This window comes from Corvus cornix, chromosome Z (genome assembly GCF_000738735.6).
Source record: "Corvus cornix cornix isolate S_Up_H32 chromosome Z, ASM73873v5, whole genome shotgun sequence".
NCBI lineage: Eukaryota > Metazoa > Chordata > Aves > Passeriformes > Corvidae > Corvus > Corvus cornix.
In genome coordinates this window covers 63,761,340-63,777,810 of record NC_046357.1, presented here as the reverse complement: position 1 = coordinate 63,777,810, position 16,471 = coordinate 63,761,340, and the positions used below count along the sequence as shown (strand labels likewise).

The following is a 16,471-nucleotide window of genomic DNA, read 5'->3' as shown; positions in this document are numbered from 1 at the left end:
AAAATTTCATCCTTAAATGAGATTTTTTTAAACATTGCCCATGTTTCAAAATGTTCCATTCAAGTATTTTTCCTCAAAAACCTTCCCAAGCAGATGTTTGAGAACCATGTGGTGCTTCCACAAAGAACTCAATTATGGTAGCAAGCTTGGTGAGGGATTACAGAGGGTGGGTTTAGGGTGCTTTGCATCTGTGTGGTGCCTCAATAGAATTTGCATCTCAGACTGAAATCAAAATGGCCTAACGCTGAGTATGGAACTGCCTGGGTAAACTTTCTGGAATAGTGACAGCTGGGCCATCAGGAGGGCTTTGAAACAAAATCATCAAGTTGCACTTGTCTGAGCCACCTTCTTTGGAACAATCTCCAGGAGCAGGCTTCTACTCTCCGAAACCCAAGACCACTTGAGAAAATGTTACTGACTCTCTTCTTTAAAGTAAACAAGCAGAAAAACGATTCACCCAAGAAAGGACAGTGCTCATCAAGGTTCAAATTTATTTGTCCCTGATTTACTTTCACAAGCTGCCTTAACAGTAATGTCACTTACTGGTAAAAAATCAAAACAACAAACCTCATCTTGCCTTCTATTTGAGCTTACCTAACATCAGCCAGAGTCTGTGAAGTATTTCTTGCCATGCTGAAGTCTCCTTTTGTGCCAAGCCCCTGTTCCTGATCTTTTACCTTCTCCCTGAGAAGTTAATCAGACTGAGTCTCTCATCATTAGGCCCTTTTTACTACCTCTCTGTTGTTCTCATGGCTCTTCTCTGCAACCTTGCATTGGGTTTAAGTGGCAAAGTCTTATAAAGGGCGACAGGGTAGAACAGCAGGGGTGGCTTCTGTGAGAAGACACCAGAAGAGAGACGCTGCTCTTCCCCTCCAGGGACCTCACTCTGCTCAGCAACTGCAGTGTATGTGGCTGGCTCCTACTTTTCTCCCATGACTGCCCTGCACTCCAGCAGGTGAACAAGGCTGTAGCAGCCAGACTGATGAAATGAGGCTGGTACGGGATTTACCAAAGCCACGGAGATTGGCATGTGGGGCTAAGAGCAGGAGCATCCTTCCCTGTCTACAGCTTCAAATTGCATGTCCTTGGCTACACATCCCAGGTGCCACAACCATCCTTGTCAGTGTGGGCTCAGAACAGCAAGAGCCATAGACAGCAAGGACATGGAGCCTCCCAGAGGGTGTTACTGTGGCTGGCATGGCCAGCATGGACTGTGCTGCATCTGTGTTTCACTGTGCTTTGTGCAGGAAGGTTGACACTGCTTGGGAACGCTTGGTTTATTGGGCTTGCATTTTGTTGCTTACCCACCACAGCTGCAACTGGACTGGATCCTCAGCACCCAAACACATGCATACTGTTGAATGTTTTTTGGGAAGGATCTGGTGGCAAACTGATGCAGAGAGCATGGCATCAGTGAACTTCCCAAAGAGGCTGTAATGCCACATGTGGTGTGCTCCTGTGAGCTTTTAGCAGGCAGTGCTGGAACCCAGATGCTGCTACCTGCCACAAGGCCTGGACATCCTCATCCTGCCAGCAGAGCATTCAGTGGGGCCTATCAGGAATGTCCAGTCCCAGCTTCTGCCTTCCTTCCTGCTTGGAACTTTATGGGTGGTAAGGCACTGGCACAGGCTGTCTAAAGAAGCTGTCCTATCCTTGGAAGTGTTCAAGGCCAGGTGGGATGGGGTTTCAAGCACCCTGCTCTAGAGGACAGTATTCAGGCAGGGGGGTTGGAACTAGATAATCTTTAAAGTCCCTTCTAACCCAAACCAGTTTATGATTCTGTGACTCTATGTTGCCCCTCCATTGCCCACCCCCTAAGACCACTGTGCCTAAAACACTGAACCAGCTGCTCTGTGACATCAGCCCTGGGGCCAAAGGTACTGCAGGCATTAGTTGGCAGCTGTGCTGAATGAACCTTCACTCCTTGCAGCTGATACGTGCCACTGGCAGTGATGAATTTGCTGTGCCTCCTTGTCCTGCTGGCCATGTGCAGGCCCATGCTCAGCATATGGGACACCTGTGGGTAAGTGGCCTCAGGCTCTTGTAGAGAGTTTGGACAATACTTGGGAGGTTTTCCCTGTCCCCTCTGGCCACACTACAGTTTTATGAGCCCCATGCAGGAGCTCCAGTTCCTTGACGGCACCCAGGCTGCAGCACAACTTGTCTATGGGGCTCAAGCAGAAACAGGGGTGGACAGCCCCATGGGATTTCCTGGCTCTGCTGTCCATGCAAACAATGCCATGTGGGGAGGGAAGTTTGCTGACCTTCAACCTGAGCAGCAGCAAGCCACCAAGCAGGACAGCAATGACTCTCTGTTTACAGAGGGATCTGTGGTCTCTGGCCCATGTCTGCTTCCTACGGCCCCATGGTTTATGACTACGACCCCATGGCTCCAGACTACGGCGAATTGCACATTGTGGGTGGCACAGCTGTCCAGCCAGGGGCCTGGGCTGGGATTGTCAGCATCCAGGATCCCTGGGAACCAGGCACAGGGCATATCTGTGGAGGGTCCCTCATCAGCAGAGAGTGGGTCCTCACAGCCGCCCACTGCTTCACCAATGCCAGGTAAGGAGGAGCAGGGAACAGATATATCTCCACAACACCAGCAGGTACCCTGTTTGTAGCACCATATGCTACTCCCATTCTGCTTCCCTGCAGTGCACCCCATGCCTGGGCACTGCCGACCCCAGCTGAGAATTCAGGAGAGCACTCTACACTCTTGCCAGCCACTGCTTCCTAGTAGCCTCTAGGTTGACATTCTCAGAGCCTAAGGCATGCTAGGGCAGTCACACACATTGCTTTCCTCTCTGACTTGCAAAGCAGAAGACAGGGAATTACTGGGCTTCTGCAGCACATGGCTCTGCTCCCTCTCACTTCTTTCTCCATGTGCCTCTCAGGAACATCAACATGTGGCGCGTGGTGACAGGGGCCACCCAGTTGACTCAGCTGGGCCCTGAGGTGCAAGTGCGCCAGATTAAGCAGCTACGGGTTCATGAACACTACACTCCTGGTGAGGAGAGGAACGACATTGCCCTGCTGAAATTGGACCAGCCAGTAGTGTGCAGCCGCTACGTACAGCTGGGCTGTGTACCCAAGGCCACACTGAATGTGTTGGAACTGAAAACCTGTTACATTGCTGGCTGGGGTTCCACCACTACAAGAGGTGAGTTCCCCAAAAGGACACATGCCCTGAGGGCAAACTTGGCACATCAGGGAGATGGGTTGGGCTTTCCAACAGCAGAGGCCAAAGCCACAGTCAGGCTGCGGGAGGTCTCCCTCTGGAGAGATAGTCCTGCACCACTCCCCAAAGCCAGACAGAAGGGGGAAAGCAGGGCAACAGGGTGTTCCCCTAGGGAACCCCCAGGGAAGCCCTAGGGAAGGGCTTCACTCCCCAACAGCGGAAGGGAACGGGCAAGGAACTGCTGTATGCTCATTCCTTTCTGTGCTCACAGCTCAAAGACCAAATGACATCCTGCAGGAGGCCAAGGTCCACCTCATTGATGTCTGGCTTTGTAACAGCAGCCTCTGGTACGCAGGGGCCATCCACACTCAAAACTTGTGTGCTGGTTACCCAGAGGGTGGCATCAACCCCTGCCAGGTAGGAGTGTGAGACGAGCCACGCAGTCCCCAGCAGTGCGGGCAGCCTGAGCAGCACCACCCCAACACAGCCTGGCACCTGCTTTGCCTGGCCAGTCACCCTCCCAGCCACAGCTTCCCACTGCTGTTAGGGCTTCCCTTGCCTTCCCCATTTGCAGGTCCCTGCCCATTGCCCCCATTGTTCCAGGGGCCTGACACTATGCCCAGAAAGCACATCCAGTGCTCTTGGCAGTCCAGAACTCCAGATGCAACCCCGAACACCCATCCTCTGCACATCCAGGATCACTGCAGAGATGAGAGACAGCCCTACCACACAAGCCCCTGACCTGCTCCCAGCCAAAGTTCTGGAGGCTCCAGTACCTGAGCAGAGACTTTCTCTGCCAGGAATACAGCTCTGTCAGGGGCTGTGAGAGAAGGAGACAGCTCTAGTGCTGACAGAAGCTGCCCAACATTACCTTATTCCTCTCTTGCTCCACTGCAGGGTGATAGCGGTGGTCCTCTGGTGTGCAAAGATAATGGTGCTGCCTACTTCTGGCTCGTTGGCGTGACCAGCTGGGGAAAAGGCTGTGCAAGAGCAAACCAGCCTGGAGTGTACACCTCCACTCAGCACTTCTATGACTGGATCCTGATCCAGATAGACCTGCAGCCAGATAGAAGGGCATCGAGACATTTTACAACCGCCCCAACCCCCACTCAGAAGCCAAGGCCAATACCAACACCATTGGACAGGTTTAGGTCCTGCCCATTTTCACTCCAGAAGCTGGTGGAATTTTTTACGCAGGTGCAGGAACTCCTTCAGGTCCTAAGAAGAAAACTGGCTAGAGAAGCAGGATGAACAGGATCCAGTGCAGGCTGCAGTGGACCATGACCATTTTCTTCTGGGGCAATGCCTGCTGATCCAAAGGCAGCCTCAGTGCCTAAGGCCTGCTCTATCCTGCTCATGCTTTTCCTCTACATGCACACAAATCCTGAAGCTGATTTAGTAGTGACAATAAAGTTGCCTGATTTCACTGTTAATGGTGTTTTCAGTCCCATTCAGTCAATGCAAAGCAAGGACTTCCACACCTGGTACTCGCAAAATTAGGCTGAGAGCAGACATCAGGCAAAATAAAAAAGAGTCAGTCCAAAGGACTGAAACTGGAGGGCAAGGATGCAGTAGAAGAAGGAAACACAGGTCACAAAGAAACGAGGGACTTACAGATCATGGAAACTGCAGCTGGAAGTGCAAAGTGTCTTAGGCTGCCTACTAGTGGGATCAGTCTGTGTGTTTGTGTGCATGTGCAGTGCACTGGGGAAAAACTGGACTCTTTCATGACCCAGGAGATATGGTTTGTAGAAAGACCCAAGCTTTGCACCAAGGGCTGGGTAAGGAACTTTACATTCAGCCACAGACAGTGCATGGATAAATTTCAATTAATTTCTATACTGTTATTTGAGGAACATGCTGCTCTTATGAATATAGGGAGTGAAGGTGTGTCCATATTTCTAGAAAACATCCAATCCAGATCACCTAGAACGGCAGAAAAGGACTGTGTTCATGTTCATGAAGGTGGGGGTTATGGATACTTGGGTCCTAGTAAAGGCATTGTTCTGTCTATGTCAACCTGGTTCGCTGTTCATGGTAACTGTGTAAGTCTCAGTGTCTGTGTTGGTGTATCTGCCTCTTCAGAATGCACACATGCACACACACACAATTTTGTCCTTTAGGGAGGAGAGCTATACCTAACGAATAGTTTAGTGCTATCAGCTACCACAGACAGTACTCACCTTTGATGTTACTTCCAAACATAAACTGTCATACTGGCCAGGTAAAGTTTATTCATCTCAAGAAGTCTCATTTTATATAAGCCAAGTTGAGAGTTCCTTGTTATTGTTATGAAATGCAGAATGACTTACAAATTGCCATTATTATGGTAATGATATCATAACTAGTGGTTCTTAAGTAAAATATTAACTCTGAGTAATAGAAGAACTGTAGGGCTGAATAGCACTGAATTTTCATTGCTATTTGTTATCTATGCACTGAGAAAGAAAATTCCTTTAGGAAAATTACAACTAAGATGTTTTCAAGAGCTTGCATTTCATAGCAGCTCTCACCTTCCTCTCAGTCTCATAAATACATGCAGTGTGAGTTGTGAAAAAACATGATGACAATCATTTTTCCTAAAGCAGGCTGATATTGTTGCTCCTACATTTTTATTGCAGTATAAGGATGGAAAATTTCAAGCAGGAAAAAAAAAATCTATTCAGAGAAGCCATGAGCCACCATTATACAGCAGTATCACTGAGATGCCTCTATAATGCAAAATCCATAGCAGTAAGAGTCATGCCATACTACACTTTCCTAAAGGAACTGTTTTTGTGATATAAACACTCCTGCACATCTTTTTGATAATATTGCCACAGGAGATAATGGCCAACACTTCATACCTTTTTCTTTTTTGAAATGATACTAAACAGTAAGTTATAGCCTAAAACTACTAAGAAATCATTCACTTGCCTGAAACGATTGTTCCTTGTAGCTTGATGATTATCCTTTGTTCCCTACGGTATATTTTTTATATTATATATTTATATTATATTATGGCATTTCTGTTGGACACAAGGAACAATATGTTTCTGTTGGACACAAGGAACAATTACATGCTTCACTGTTGTAATATGAACCCCGGGGCACTGTGCTAGTAATGATATTTTCTTTATGCACTGTTCTTTCATAGCTTTTTCAAAAATAATTCTTTCCCCAATTTCTTTAGGGAATCTTCCAAGCATGGTCTCTACCAAATGCTGTTAATTTAAACCTGAATCATTAGAAAGCTTAAAGAGGGAGAGCATGAGTGCAGTAAGATTTATTATTTTTTCTCTCATATGATAGTTGCCTGTGCTCTTGGACAAGTCTCTGAACTGCCTTTCTGGGGTATTGTTACATATGCCTAGCAGCAGAATAAAACACAGCACCAGCTGCTGGAAAGAAAATCCCAGCCAAAACCAGGACAAATGCAATACATGAATTAGCTGTTCTTGCAACAGTGAACAATGAGAATTCAGAACTCAAACATAAAATATGATGACTTTTAGGTGCAAAATTACCACGTTTTAAAGACAAAAACCTGCAAAGAAACAAAACATGCTGTCCTTCAGTACCTTGCACTGATAACAAACATGCTCAAAACCCAAGTAGTTTGAACCAGACTATTTTGTGTCATGATATATTTGCCATCTGAGATTCCTATAAACTTTTGCTGGATAATCAGTATCAAAAGAGGCCTCTAAGTTTACAGTGCTTTTGGTACAGGCACATAGCAAATGGCAGGGCTGAAGAGTAATGTGCTCTGTTGACATGTGAATGGTGGTACAGAGCCAGAAAAATAAATAGTTAAGAATAAAGACATAGGGTAAGGAGATAAGAAATTCATAGTAAAACCAAGAATGAGATGCTTTTTTAGGAAAAGTGTCTTATTTCTGAGATGACAAGCTCTCACTTAGCACACAACAAGACAATATTGTGAAAAACATCCCTGGATCAAATGTTCTTTGTATTGAAAGAGTGTATTTAGCACTTGTGCACTGGCACCCATTTTCCTTTCTGAAATATCCTGCTGTTCATGTTAGCTTCTTTTTCCAAAACTATGTTGACCTTGTTTCCTTAGTGTTGGATCCTTACCAATAGCAGGATCCTATGGGATATTCTATTGTCCAGTCATTTGAATGTCTTTGCACAGCAGTTGCAGGTATGGTCCCTGATGACTCTGTTTTCTATTCCCATCTTCACAGAATCACAAAATCAACTAGGTTGGAAAAGACCTGTGAGATCATCGAGTCCAACCTATGACCAAACACCACCTTGTCAACCACACCACGGCACTGAGTGCCACATCCAGTCTTTCCTTAAACACCTCCAGGGACAGTGACTCTCCCACGTCCCTGGGCAGCCAATTGCAGTGCCCAATCACCCCTTCTGTGAAGAAATACCTCCTAATGTCCAATCTGAATCTCCCCTGGTGCAGCTTGAGACTGTGTCCTCTTGTCCTGTCACTGGTTGCCTGGAAAAAGAGCCCAACCCCCATCTGGATACACCCTCCTTTTGGGGAGCTGTAGAGAGTGATAAGGTCACACCTGAGCCTCCTCTTCTCCAGGCTGAACAACCTCAACTCCCTCAGCTGCTCCTCACAGGACTGGTGCTCTAGACCCTTAACCAGCCTTGCTGCCCTTCTCAGGACATGCTCCAGCAGCTCAATGTCCTTCCTAAACTGAGGGGCCCAGAATGGACACAGCACTCAAGGTGTGGCCTCACCAGTGCTGAGTACAGGGGGACAATCCCTGCCCTGGTCCTGCTGGCCACACTGTTGCTGGTACAGGCCAGGATGCCATTGGCCTTCTTGGCCACCTGGGCACACCCTGGCTCATGTTCAGCTGCTGGCACCAGCACCCCCAGGTCCTTTTCTGCCTGGCCACTGTCCAGCCACTCTGTCCCCAGCCTGGAGCACTGCCTGGGGTTGTTGTGGCCGAAGTGCAGGCATTTGGTCTTGTTAAACCTCATACTGCTGGATTCAGCCCATGGATCCAGCCTGTCCAGATCCCTCTGCAGAGCCCTCCTACCCTCCAGCAGATCAGCACTCCCCTCCACACCTTGGTGTCATCTGCAAATCTGCCAGTGGTGGGCCTTAACAATTCAGCAGCTATGATATTGCAGCCTTGCTTATTACAGAGATGTGTTATCTTGTAATATTATCAAGAGGGGAATGTCTTTAAACTAAAAGAGGATAGGTCTAGATTAGATTTGAGGAAGAAATTCTTTACTGTGAGGGTGGTGAGGCACTGGAACAGGATGCCCAGAGAAGCTGTGGATGGCCCATCCCTGGAAGCATTCAAGGCTTGGATGAGCCTTTGAGCAATTTGGTCTAGTGGAAGTGGGGGTGGACTAGATGGGTCCCTTCCAATCCAAACCATTTTATGATTCTATGAATGTGGTTAAAACTTCCAACATTTCACATTTCCTCCTATTTAAATAGTAATAAAAATTTAAAAGTTAAATAAAAAAAATCTTTGTACATTTCTAGCACAAGGGAATGACATTAGGGAAGCAGAATAGGTACTTGTAATCTCACAATTCAAATAATTTAATCTTTCCTGCTTTAACTAATCCTGTTTCCATGATGGGAATCCTTCCACGTGGCATCAAGATAGAGGAGGATATGGGCACTGGGGTTTTGGAGGTGCAGGGAAAGAAGCAGGTAGGGAGTCAGGTGCTGCAGAGTGATTTCAGCCAATGATAGATTCTCTTTAATCTCTTTTTTTGCGGGGACATAAACCAAAGTGAAGGCAGATGCCAGCACTAAAAAACTGGCTACCATTACCCAGGGAATGGGTCTCTGAACAAGCTGCCCCCAAAGTGTCTTGGAATGTCATTCACTCAGCAGGGAGCTGAGGAAGTTGCAAGGAGGACAGGCACACCAAGGATGACTGAAGCAGTTGGCACTGGGAGGGCACTTGCCGGGGAGAGAAGTGGGAACCCTCATGCTAAGGACCTGCACCCCTTTCAGGGACAGGATGACCACATCTATTGAGGGACAGGGTTGGCAGGAGTGCTGAGGTCCCATGGCCCTAGGGGTCCTGCCAAGCCCTGTTCCCCCAGAAGGGGGGGTTGTCACAGCCCTGGAGCTCCTGCAAAGCTCAGGAGCCCCCTCTCTCCCAAAGAGAGGAGATGGTTGCGGGGATCCCAGAGAGGTGTCACAGACCTGAGGGTCCTGATGGGCCCAGCCATCCCCCTTGAAAGAGATGTCATTACCCTGGTTGTCCCATGGAGAGAGGGTCTCACCACACCAGAGGTCTCAGGCAATGGGGGTGTGTCCAGGAGGTCCCACCAAACCCAGCATCTCCAGAAAGAGGGTTCCCATGGAGTGGGGTGTCTGGGGCCATGCTGCTGCCATTCCACCACACAAGGGTACCAGTTAGCAGGCCAACACTTGTCCCTGCCCCAGACACCATCCCCTGAAGGTGTCTCCAGGTCTGCAGGGAAGTCATCGCTCCAGCCTTCTCCCAGGCCAACTGGTCTCCCTTTTCCCAAGCCTCCACACCCTTCCAGCCCAGCCTGGTGCCTGCCTTATAGCCCCAGATCAGGGAGCACCCACCCTCAGCAGCCAGCATTGTGTTGTAGTACAGGTGAGGATCCAGGCTTGTTCTCTCTCCTGAAGGAGTTATACTGACAATGCAAAAAACCAATCATAATAAACAAGACAAAACCAAGATGCATTCCCGCACTGAGGAAACACTTCCCACCCTCCAAGATTCAGGCTAGGGTGAAGTCCCTCCTGTCCCCTGAGGTCAGCCATAGGGGGAGGCAGAAGGGTTCAGAAGTCCTGGAGGTGGCTGTAAAAATCCCACCTGCTGAACTTGCCTACACAGGTACAGCTCTTGAGGTGGAACTTGCAGAGCTCCTTCTTGAAGTTCATGTGGACCATGGGGCCATAGTCCTGGGTTCTGCAGCGTCTAGACACCCCTGGCCCTGTCAGCATCTGCAGGACAGCCCTCTGCCCCCACCCATCCGGGGCACCCATGATGTCTTACTCTGTCTTCTGTCTTTTGATTAAAAGGTAACAGCTCTCAGTATATGTATTTGCCTTTCTGTCTGTTCATTCAGAGCCTTTGTGACCTTGGTTCTGGGTTAGGACTCCACTAGTGTTACTTTGCAACTAACAGCTTCAACAGTCAATGGAGTAAATTTACACTGTAGTTTGCATTATAGGACTTAATTTTCAGTTGCTTTAAAAATATTGAACATTTTGTTCTGGAAAGTTCTTTTTTGTGTGTTTTCAGACTGGGGATTCCCAATGCTCTCTGTTCTTATTGTCAGAAATGTCTGTAAACCCCACAGATAAGATGTCCCTTCACATTCAAATTCTGCTTCACTATGGTACGGCAATGGCTGCCCTCCAATCTCTATCCAGTTCTGGCAATGGTGACCATGAGCAATTTTCCTTACTGTGGTTTTTTAAAGCTAAGCAGTGAGATGGGGTTTAATTCCAGTGTTTTTCTTGGATGCAAACTTTCAATGCATAAATTCCAACATGCCTTCAAAGTCTCAGAAGCTGACTTTGCAATTTGTAGTGACATTTAGTGTAGCGTCTGAACGTAATCAAATGTTTACAGTAAAATAGACAGAATGTCCAATGGAGCTCATGTTATGGCTTGCCTCATATGTCGCCCTTAAACTTTACTTGCTGTACTGTCTTATCCCCTTACAGAGCCATTAGGTGTGGTTAAAAACCATTTTCTGTTCCTACTCTGTTAGTTGTAAGTGAATATTTATCCATTATTTTTCTGATCGTAATGCTGATAAATAAACAGACTAACAGATTTACAAATAAGGACAACAGAACTAAATTACAGTAAGGTATCACAGGTGCAATTACAGAAAATTCACACAACTGAAGAAAAAGCACTGATAGAAGTAAGATCTAAGCAGTCCAATGGCTGATACTAATGAATAAAGAAGAAAAAGCCATTATTTCAACAGAATTATTTGAAATACTGATCCAAATGTTAAACACTGTTGATTTAAAGCTAATGAACCAGTTTGGAATTCCAAATGTGTTCTTCAGAAACAAAACTGCTGTTGTGATTTTTACGTTTCAGGAAAAAAAAGACAGTGCAGTTATGCTTTGTTTATTTTCAAGTGGGACAATGAAATCTTGGGAAAAGTCTATACTTCTTTTGTCAGCAGTAATAACATAGTTATATTCCTTCCACTAGCTGGATTCCATGGCACTTTTATTAATGTCATGCACACATGGCAGTGAAAACACTAAGCAGTCCAACAATTTAAAGAGTTGTATTTAATAAATGATTTATAAATGGTTTACAGGTTGAAGGTGAGAATTAACCTTTTTGAGCCTTGTAGCATTTTGGCCACTGACCTTAAGTAGAGCCAAAATGTCACTGAGACCATTCAAACACCGTTCTCTGCTGTAAGTCTGCCCGTGATGAATGGACCTGCGGCAGACAGGCCAGCAACAGACTGTTCAGTAAGTAGGATATATACCACCTTCTTCTCTGGCACTTAAGGATGTTTCTTCGTGTTGCTCTCATCCCTGCTGGCAATTTGCCTAAACTAAGAAACCTTGCCTGTTACAGACATCCAGCAGTGAGTTTTGCTTCTGCTCCTTCACAGTGTGGTATGGAGGTATGTCCCTGCTTCTTCCTTTGCAAGCCTGACAAGCTCCTCCTGGCCTCCCTTGTCTTTCTGTCTTGTTGCTCATCCAACTTACAACGTCTCTCTTTTCCAGGGGGAACACATGACCACACATCAGCTTGGCCACTGGAAATGTCCTGCACAGAGATTACCAGAGTCAAGTCCTTTATCTACATGCATTTGCTACCTACATTTTGATTCTAGCTCCTGGGAGGTAGGAAACCTGAATCAAGGTATATTGTACACTAGCTAGTTTTGGGGTTATAAATGTCTCAATTCAAATACAGAATACAGATTAAATGACATTTCCAGGGCAACACTGTGACTGCTCCATCAAAAAAAAAAAAAATTACCTGAATGTTTTATGTTCTTAGGTTTTTGGGTTCTCTAAACTTGGAAAGCTTGGCAACAGTTTTCTGGCCATATTGATTGTTTTTTAAAATCTCTCATTAGTCTTTTCCTTTTTCTAAAACTAGATTTTCAGCTCTTTGTAAAGAAATCAATGGAGCTGCAACAGTTAATACCACCAAAGAACAATCCCTTTCTTTTGAAATACAGAATAATGTCTCACAGGTTTTCTTCCTTCCCTGTGCATTTTAGCAGAAGTCTCTTGAGATGGTACAGTATGCTTTTGCAGGATTTCAGTGTGCTGGAATAATGCTGTTAGGGATGGAGAAAGCATTCTATTCATTCTCCTATACATCCATGTCCATCCATCCATCCATCCATCCTTGGGTCATTCACCCATTAGCCTACTTTTAGGTCTCCAGTTACAAGTTTGACGGTACACTATTACTCCTTTAAGAAGCTGAAAGATAAGTAATTTAAATCAGCCAGCAAAACTTGCATTTGGCACTGAATGAGCTGTTGTGCTTCTGCTTCTCAGTATCTTCATAGATCAGTGACAAACACAACTTGTCTGCCACACAGATGTCATGCCTGTGACTTAGCAGCACTATAAACACATCGCAGTATGCAGTGAGAGGTACTGTGTGGGGTCTCATTAGGCTGAACAAGAGGCAGGGACATTGCATCATCCCTAAGCAACCTGATTCCCAGCGGGTCACAGGTCAAAGTGAACTCTGCTCGCTCTGCTGTGTTACAGGGACTTGTGTGAATGAAGGACAGGAATGTCACAGCATTGACAGTGACATCAGCTTCAGGAGGAGAGGCACAACATGCTTGGGAGGCAGTGAGACAGAACAGAACTTCTGCTGGGTGGCAGCAGTCCTAGACACAGTGTAGGGCCACCAGTGTTTCTTTGAATTTATTTCCAATTCAGATAAGCATTTATTCTTGTATGTGTCTGATTTGCCTCAATTTTCAGAAGATGCTTTCCTTTCCAGGCTTTTGGTGTTTCTGGAGTCTGGCTGTGGTCTTTTCCCCTTTTCTACCACTGGCTGTACTCACTCTGTTGTGGCTGTTGTCACATCCTGATATTTCTGCACCCTGAGCAGCCAGCAAAGATGTTTGCTGTGGCTCTAAGTGGTCCCCTGCACAGTGGGTTTCCAAGGTTCGTGGACAATATTACACTTAAAATCTTCTGGTAGACTGGTGGTTTTTTTAAACACACTTCAACTGTACTTGCCAGTTGCTGTTCCCACTTGCAGCACAAAGTAAGATGATACGTATTTGGTGGGATGACAGTATGCAGCATTTGTCATTTTGCATTTTTTTCTTTAGACATCTCTCTTCTGTGTGCTTTCTAAAAGATTGAGAAATCCTCCCATTCCATCCCTTCCTTCTCTTCCTTAGAAAATATGTTTGCATTGAGTACAATTAAGGTCTGAATGACTCCCCCAAAAGAGGAATGTGTCTTTAAGAATGTAGTTAAAATGCCTCACCATGTCAGAGGCACGTTAACTGTGGTTCATGATAATTTCATTCATCTTCCTCATGCAGGGATTTGCCATGACCACTCCAGGTAAAATGCAGACAGTGTTGGCCAGAAGTTTTTCGTTTATGTCCACTATGAGGACATCAGGGGGAAAAAACCCAAAAGACGTCAGTGACTTACAACTGATGAACTCTGTGTTGTAACAATTAGACTTCTGAATCTTTATTTAAAGAACCTCCCATGTGTGATTTTTCGCTCTGATTCAGGGGAGCTGAGCCCAAAAAGCAGCATTATGATCATCTAATCTGAACCCCAGAATCGTAAAAGCCATAGAGTTCTTCTCTAATAGTATCTGCCCTGAACACATTAAGTTTACATAAATTGCTCCAGCTTTTCTTTCCATGTATGGCACAGCAACTGCGAGAGCTGGAGGACCCATGGTATCCTTAGGTAGCACCAGAACTTAGTGATTTGCAATAGTAAACTCATGGAAGGACACCTCATGGCTGTGAATTAGGTGGCTGTTTGGATACTGTACTCAAGCCTCAAAAAAAAGGTTTTTTGCAGGTTTTAGTGTCTTACTTCACTTAGTTTCAGTTGCTCCTCACCATTATGAAATGGTCTTAAGAGGAGAGAGATGACAACACAGACTGAAGATTTTGGGTAGGAAGTGTCTGTAGGAGCAGAGAGCAATGAGGCAGTGCTGGCCACAGCCAGTCTGTACATATTGCAGAGAAACAGCTTCCTTCATGATGTGAATCAGACACAGCCTTTTTGCACAAGCTTTACAGAAACTCTAGGCTCTCTGAGCTCATTCTCATTTCAAAATCAGGAAAATCTGGATTATCTCATCTGTTTCCCCTTGTTGTGCCAGTGCAAGGCACCAGTGTCACATTGGTCTCTGCTGGGCTGCATGATCAGCATCCTGCCCATCCTCAGGGTGCTGGACCAGGTAATTGTGTTACTGTCTGCGATGGCCTGGGCTGGGGAACTTTTCTTTGGATGAAAGGTGAAAAAGGTCTTTCAGGTATCAAAGGCAGGCCTCATGTTGCCAAAGCAATATGGTCAAGAGCCATGTAATGTGAGTGATGTGAATTAAGATCAGAATCTAATTTCAAACGAAATAAACGAAGAAGAGAGACAGAGCCTGACAAGATATTATTTGTAGGAAAAGGCAAGGTTTTGAAGTTTACAAAATATCCATGGATATATTTTCAGTTCATGTAAATGAGTATTACTTAACAATTTGTATTTTAGAAAACTGGAAGAATGTGTTGAATAATAGCTCTTAGCATATTGCATTGAGCAACATTTTGAGATAATAACTGACTTTTCTAGGAACTTTTTTCCTGAATTTGTTTTGAGTATGTTGAAAATTGGTGTCTTCCTAAAGTAGATCTCAAAATCTTCCTTTCTCCATTCAATTCTTCTCTATGTTGTATATAGTTTCCCACAGCTGAAAATACAAGATGCAAAAAGCAGAACTGTTGCTTTCTTTTGATTGGCCTCGTCTTTTCATTTTCAAAGCAAACTGAATTTGTGTTTTGGGTAACTTTTTTTTTTAGTTATGAAGATTTTAAACATACCGAAGAATGCATGTTGGCACCTTTTATCTAAGGACAATTTGGCATGTGTATTAGTTTTAGGTCCTTGCTGGCAGCCTATAGGCACACTGAAAACACATGCGAACCACGTAATTCATTGTAGATAATACAAACAGGACCTGTGAACAATATAGTTAGAGGTATATAAATAATCTGATACATATATTGATATTTGTATAGTTATATATAGGCAGCACAGTCGTAGCAATCTGTAATTGCATTCCTTGTGTTTACTGGAAGCAGATCTACCTTCCTGAAGAACAATCTTTTTCTTACACCGTGCCAACAGAGCAGCCACCAGCAAGAGCAGGTGACGCTGCTGCCCCAGGGCTGTGCCGATTTCTAAGTCCATGCCACCCCCAGGCCGACCGCGGCCCCCCATCACCCGCCCTGTCTCACCGATCCTTACGGCTTCGCCGAGGGACGTGGGCGGCAGCAGCAAGTCCCCGTCCAGTAATGTGCTGGAAGTCGTCGGGCAGGCGGCTGGTCACCTCCAAGCCAGCGTCCAGCTTCTCCTTGTTGGCCTTGGTCAGTCTTTTGATCTTTACCAGGAGGTCGGGGCGGTGGTAGCGAAAGTCCGGGTTCCAGAAGTGGTGCAGAGGCCCATGAGCGTAGCTGGTATCGCCCCCCGCCGCGGGCCGGGACCCCGCCGCGCTGCTGGCCGGACTCGCTGTCAGCTTGTGGAACCCGTACAGGTTGAACTGGCGGACGATGCTGCCGAAGTTCTTGGTTTTGAAGAGCTCCTCCTCCCCGGCGGAGACGAGCCCCACGCCCAGCACCTCCTGCTCGAAGAGCCCCTGGTCGATCAGCAGCCCTTCGCCGCGGGCGTCCCAGCGCACCGAGTGGACGCACGGGCTGTTGACCAGCAGCCACAGCTTCATGGGGAAGGTGCAGGGCCGGGGGATGCCAAGGCGGGAGCGGGGCCAGAGGGCGGCAGAGGAGGGGCGGAAACCAGCGGGCAGCGGCGGCGGCCTCGCCATGGCGCCGGGCGGCAACTGTCGCGGCACGCGGCGGCGCGCGCCCAACGCCCCTGCGCCGACAACGGCCGCCGCGCGAGGGCGGCGCCGCCCCCGCCGGGCACCGGCACGCGCCCGACGCACGACGCGCGACTCGTGCCGGCGGCAGCGCGGCCCCGCGCGGCCGGTCAGCCCCGCGTCCCTCAGCGCCCGGACCGCGCCGCGCTGCCCGCAGCACCCCCAGCCCGGACCCCATCGCCCTCAGCGTCGCTGAAAGGTCGGGAAG

The 16,471-nt window shown here is 46.9% G+C and overlaps 2 protein-coding genes across 5 annotated transcripts; one reads left to right on the top strand and one right to left on the bottom strand.

The window, feature by feature from the left end:
• The first annotated feature begins 2,375 nt into the window (after positions 1–2,375).
• LOC104685158 (acrosin-like) lies at positions 2,376–4,551 on the top strand. Its single transcript, XM_039567583.1, has 4 exons — positions 2,376–2,565; positions 2,898–3,163; positions 3,453–3,528; positions 3,982–4,551. Exons 1-4 carry the CDS (start codon positions 2,387–2,389, stop codon positions 4,430–4,432), a joined length of 972 nt encoding a protein of 323 aa, XP_039423517.1. The 5' UTR covers positions 2,376–2,386; the 3' UTR covers positions 4,433–4,551.
• Positions 4,552–10,953: 6,402 nt separating this feature from the next.
• LOC120411523 (heat shock factor protein 5-like) lies at positions 10,954–16,231 on the bottom strand. Of its 4 annotated transcripts, none has more exons than XM_039567400.1 (2): positions 15,629–16,231; positions 10,954–11,925 (listed from the first exon to the last, which is right to left on the bottom strand). In XM_039567400.1, the coding sequence occupies exons 1-2, from the start codon at positions 16,207–16,209 to the stop codon at positions 11,703–11,705; spliced, it is 804 nt and encodes a 267-aa protein (XP_039423334.1). In that variant the 5' UTR covers positions 16,210–16,231; the 3' UTR covers positions 10,954–11,702. The 4 variants fall into 4 exon arrangements, with proteins under 4 accessions (XP_039423334.1, XP_039423337.1, XP_039423335.1 ...); XM_039567403.1 differs by having other exon boundaries at positions 11,802–11,925; positions 15,639–16,231; XM_039567401.1 differs by having other exon boundaries at positions 11,838–15,348.
• Between the last annotated feature and the right edge of the window lie 240 nt (positions 16,232–16,471).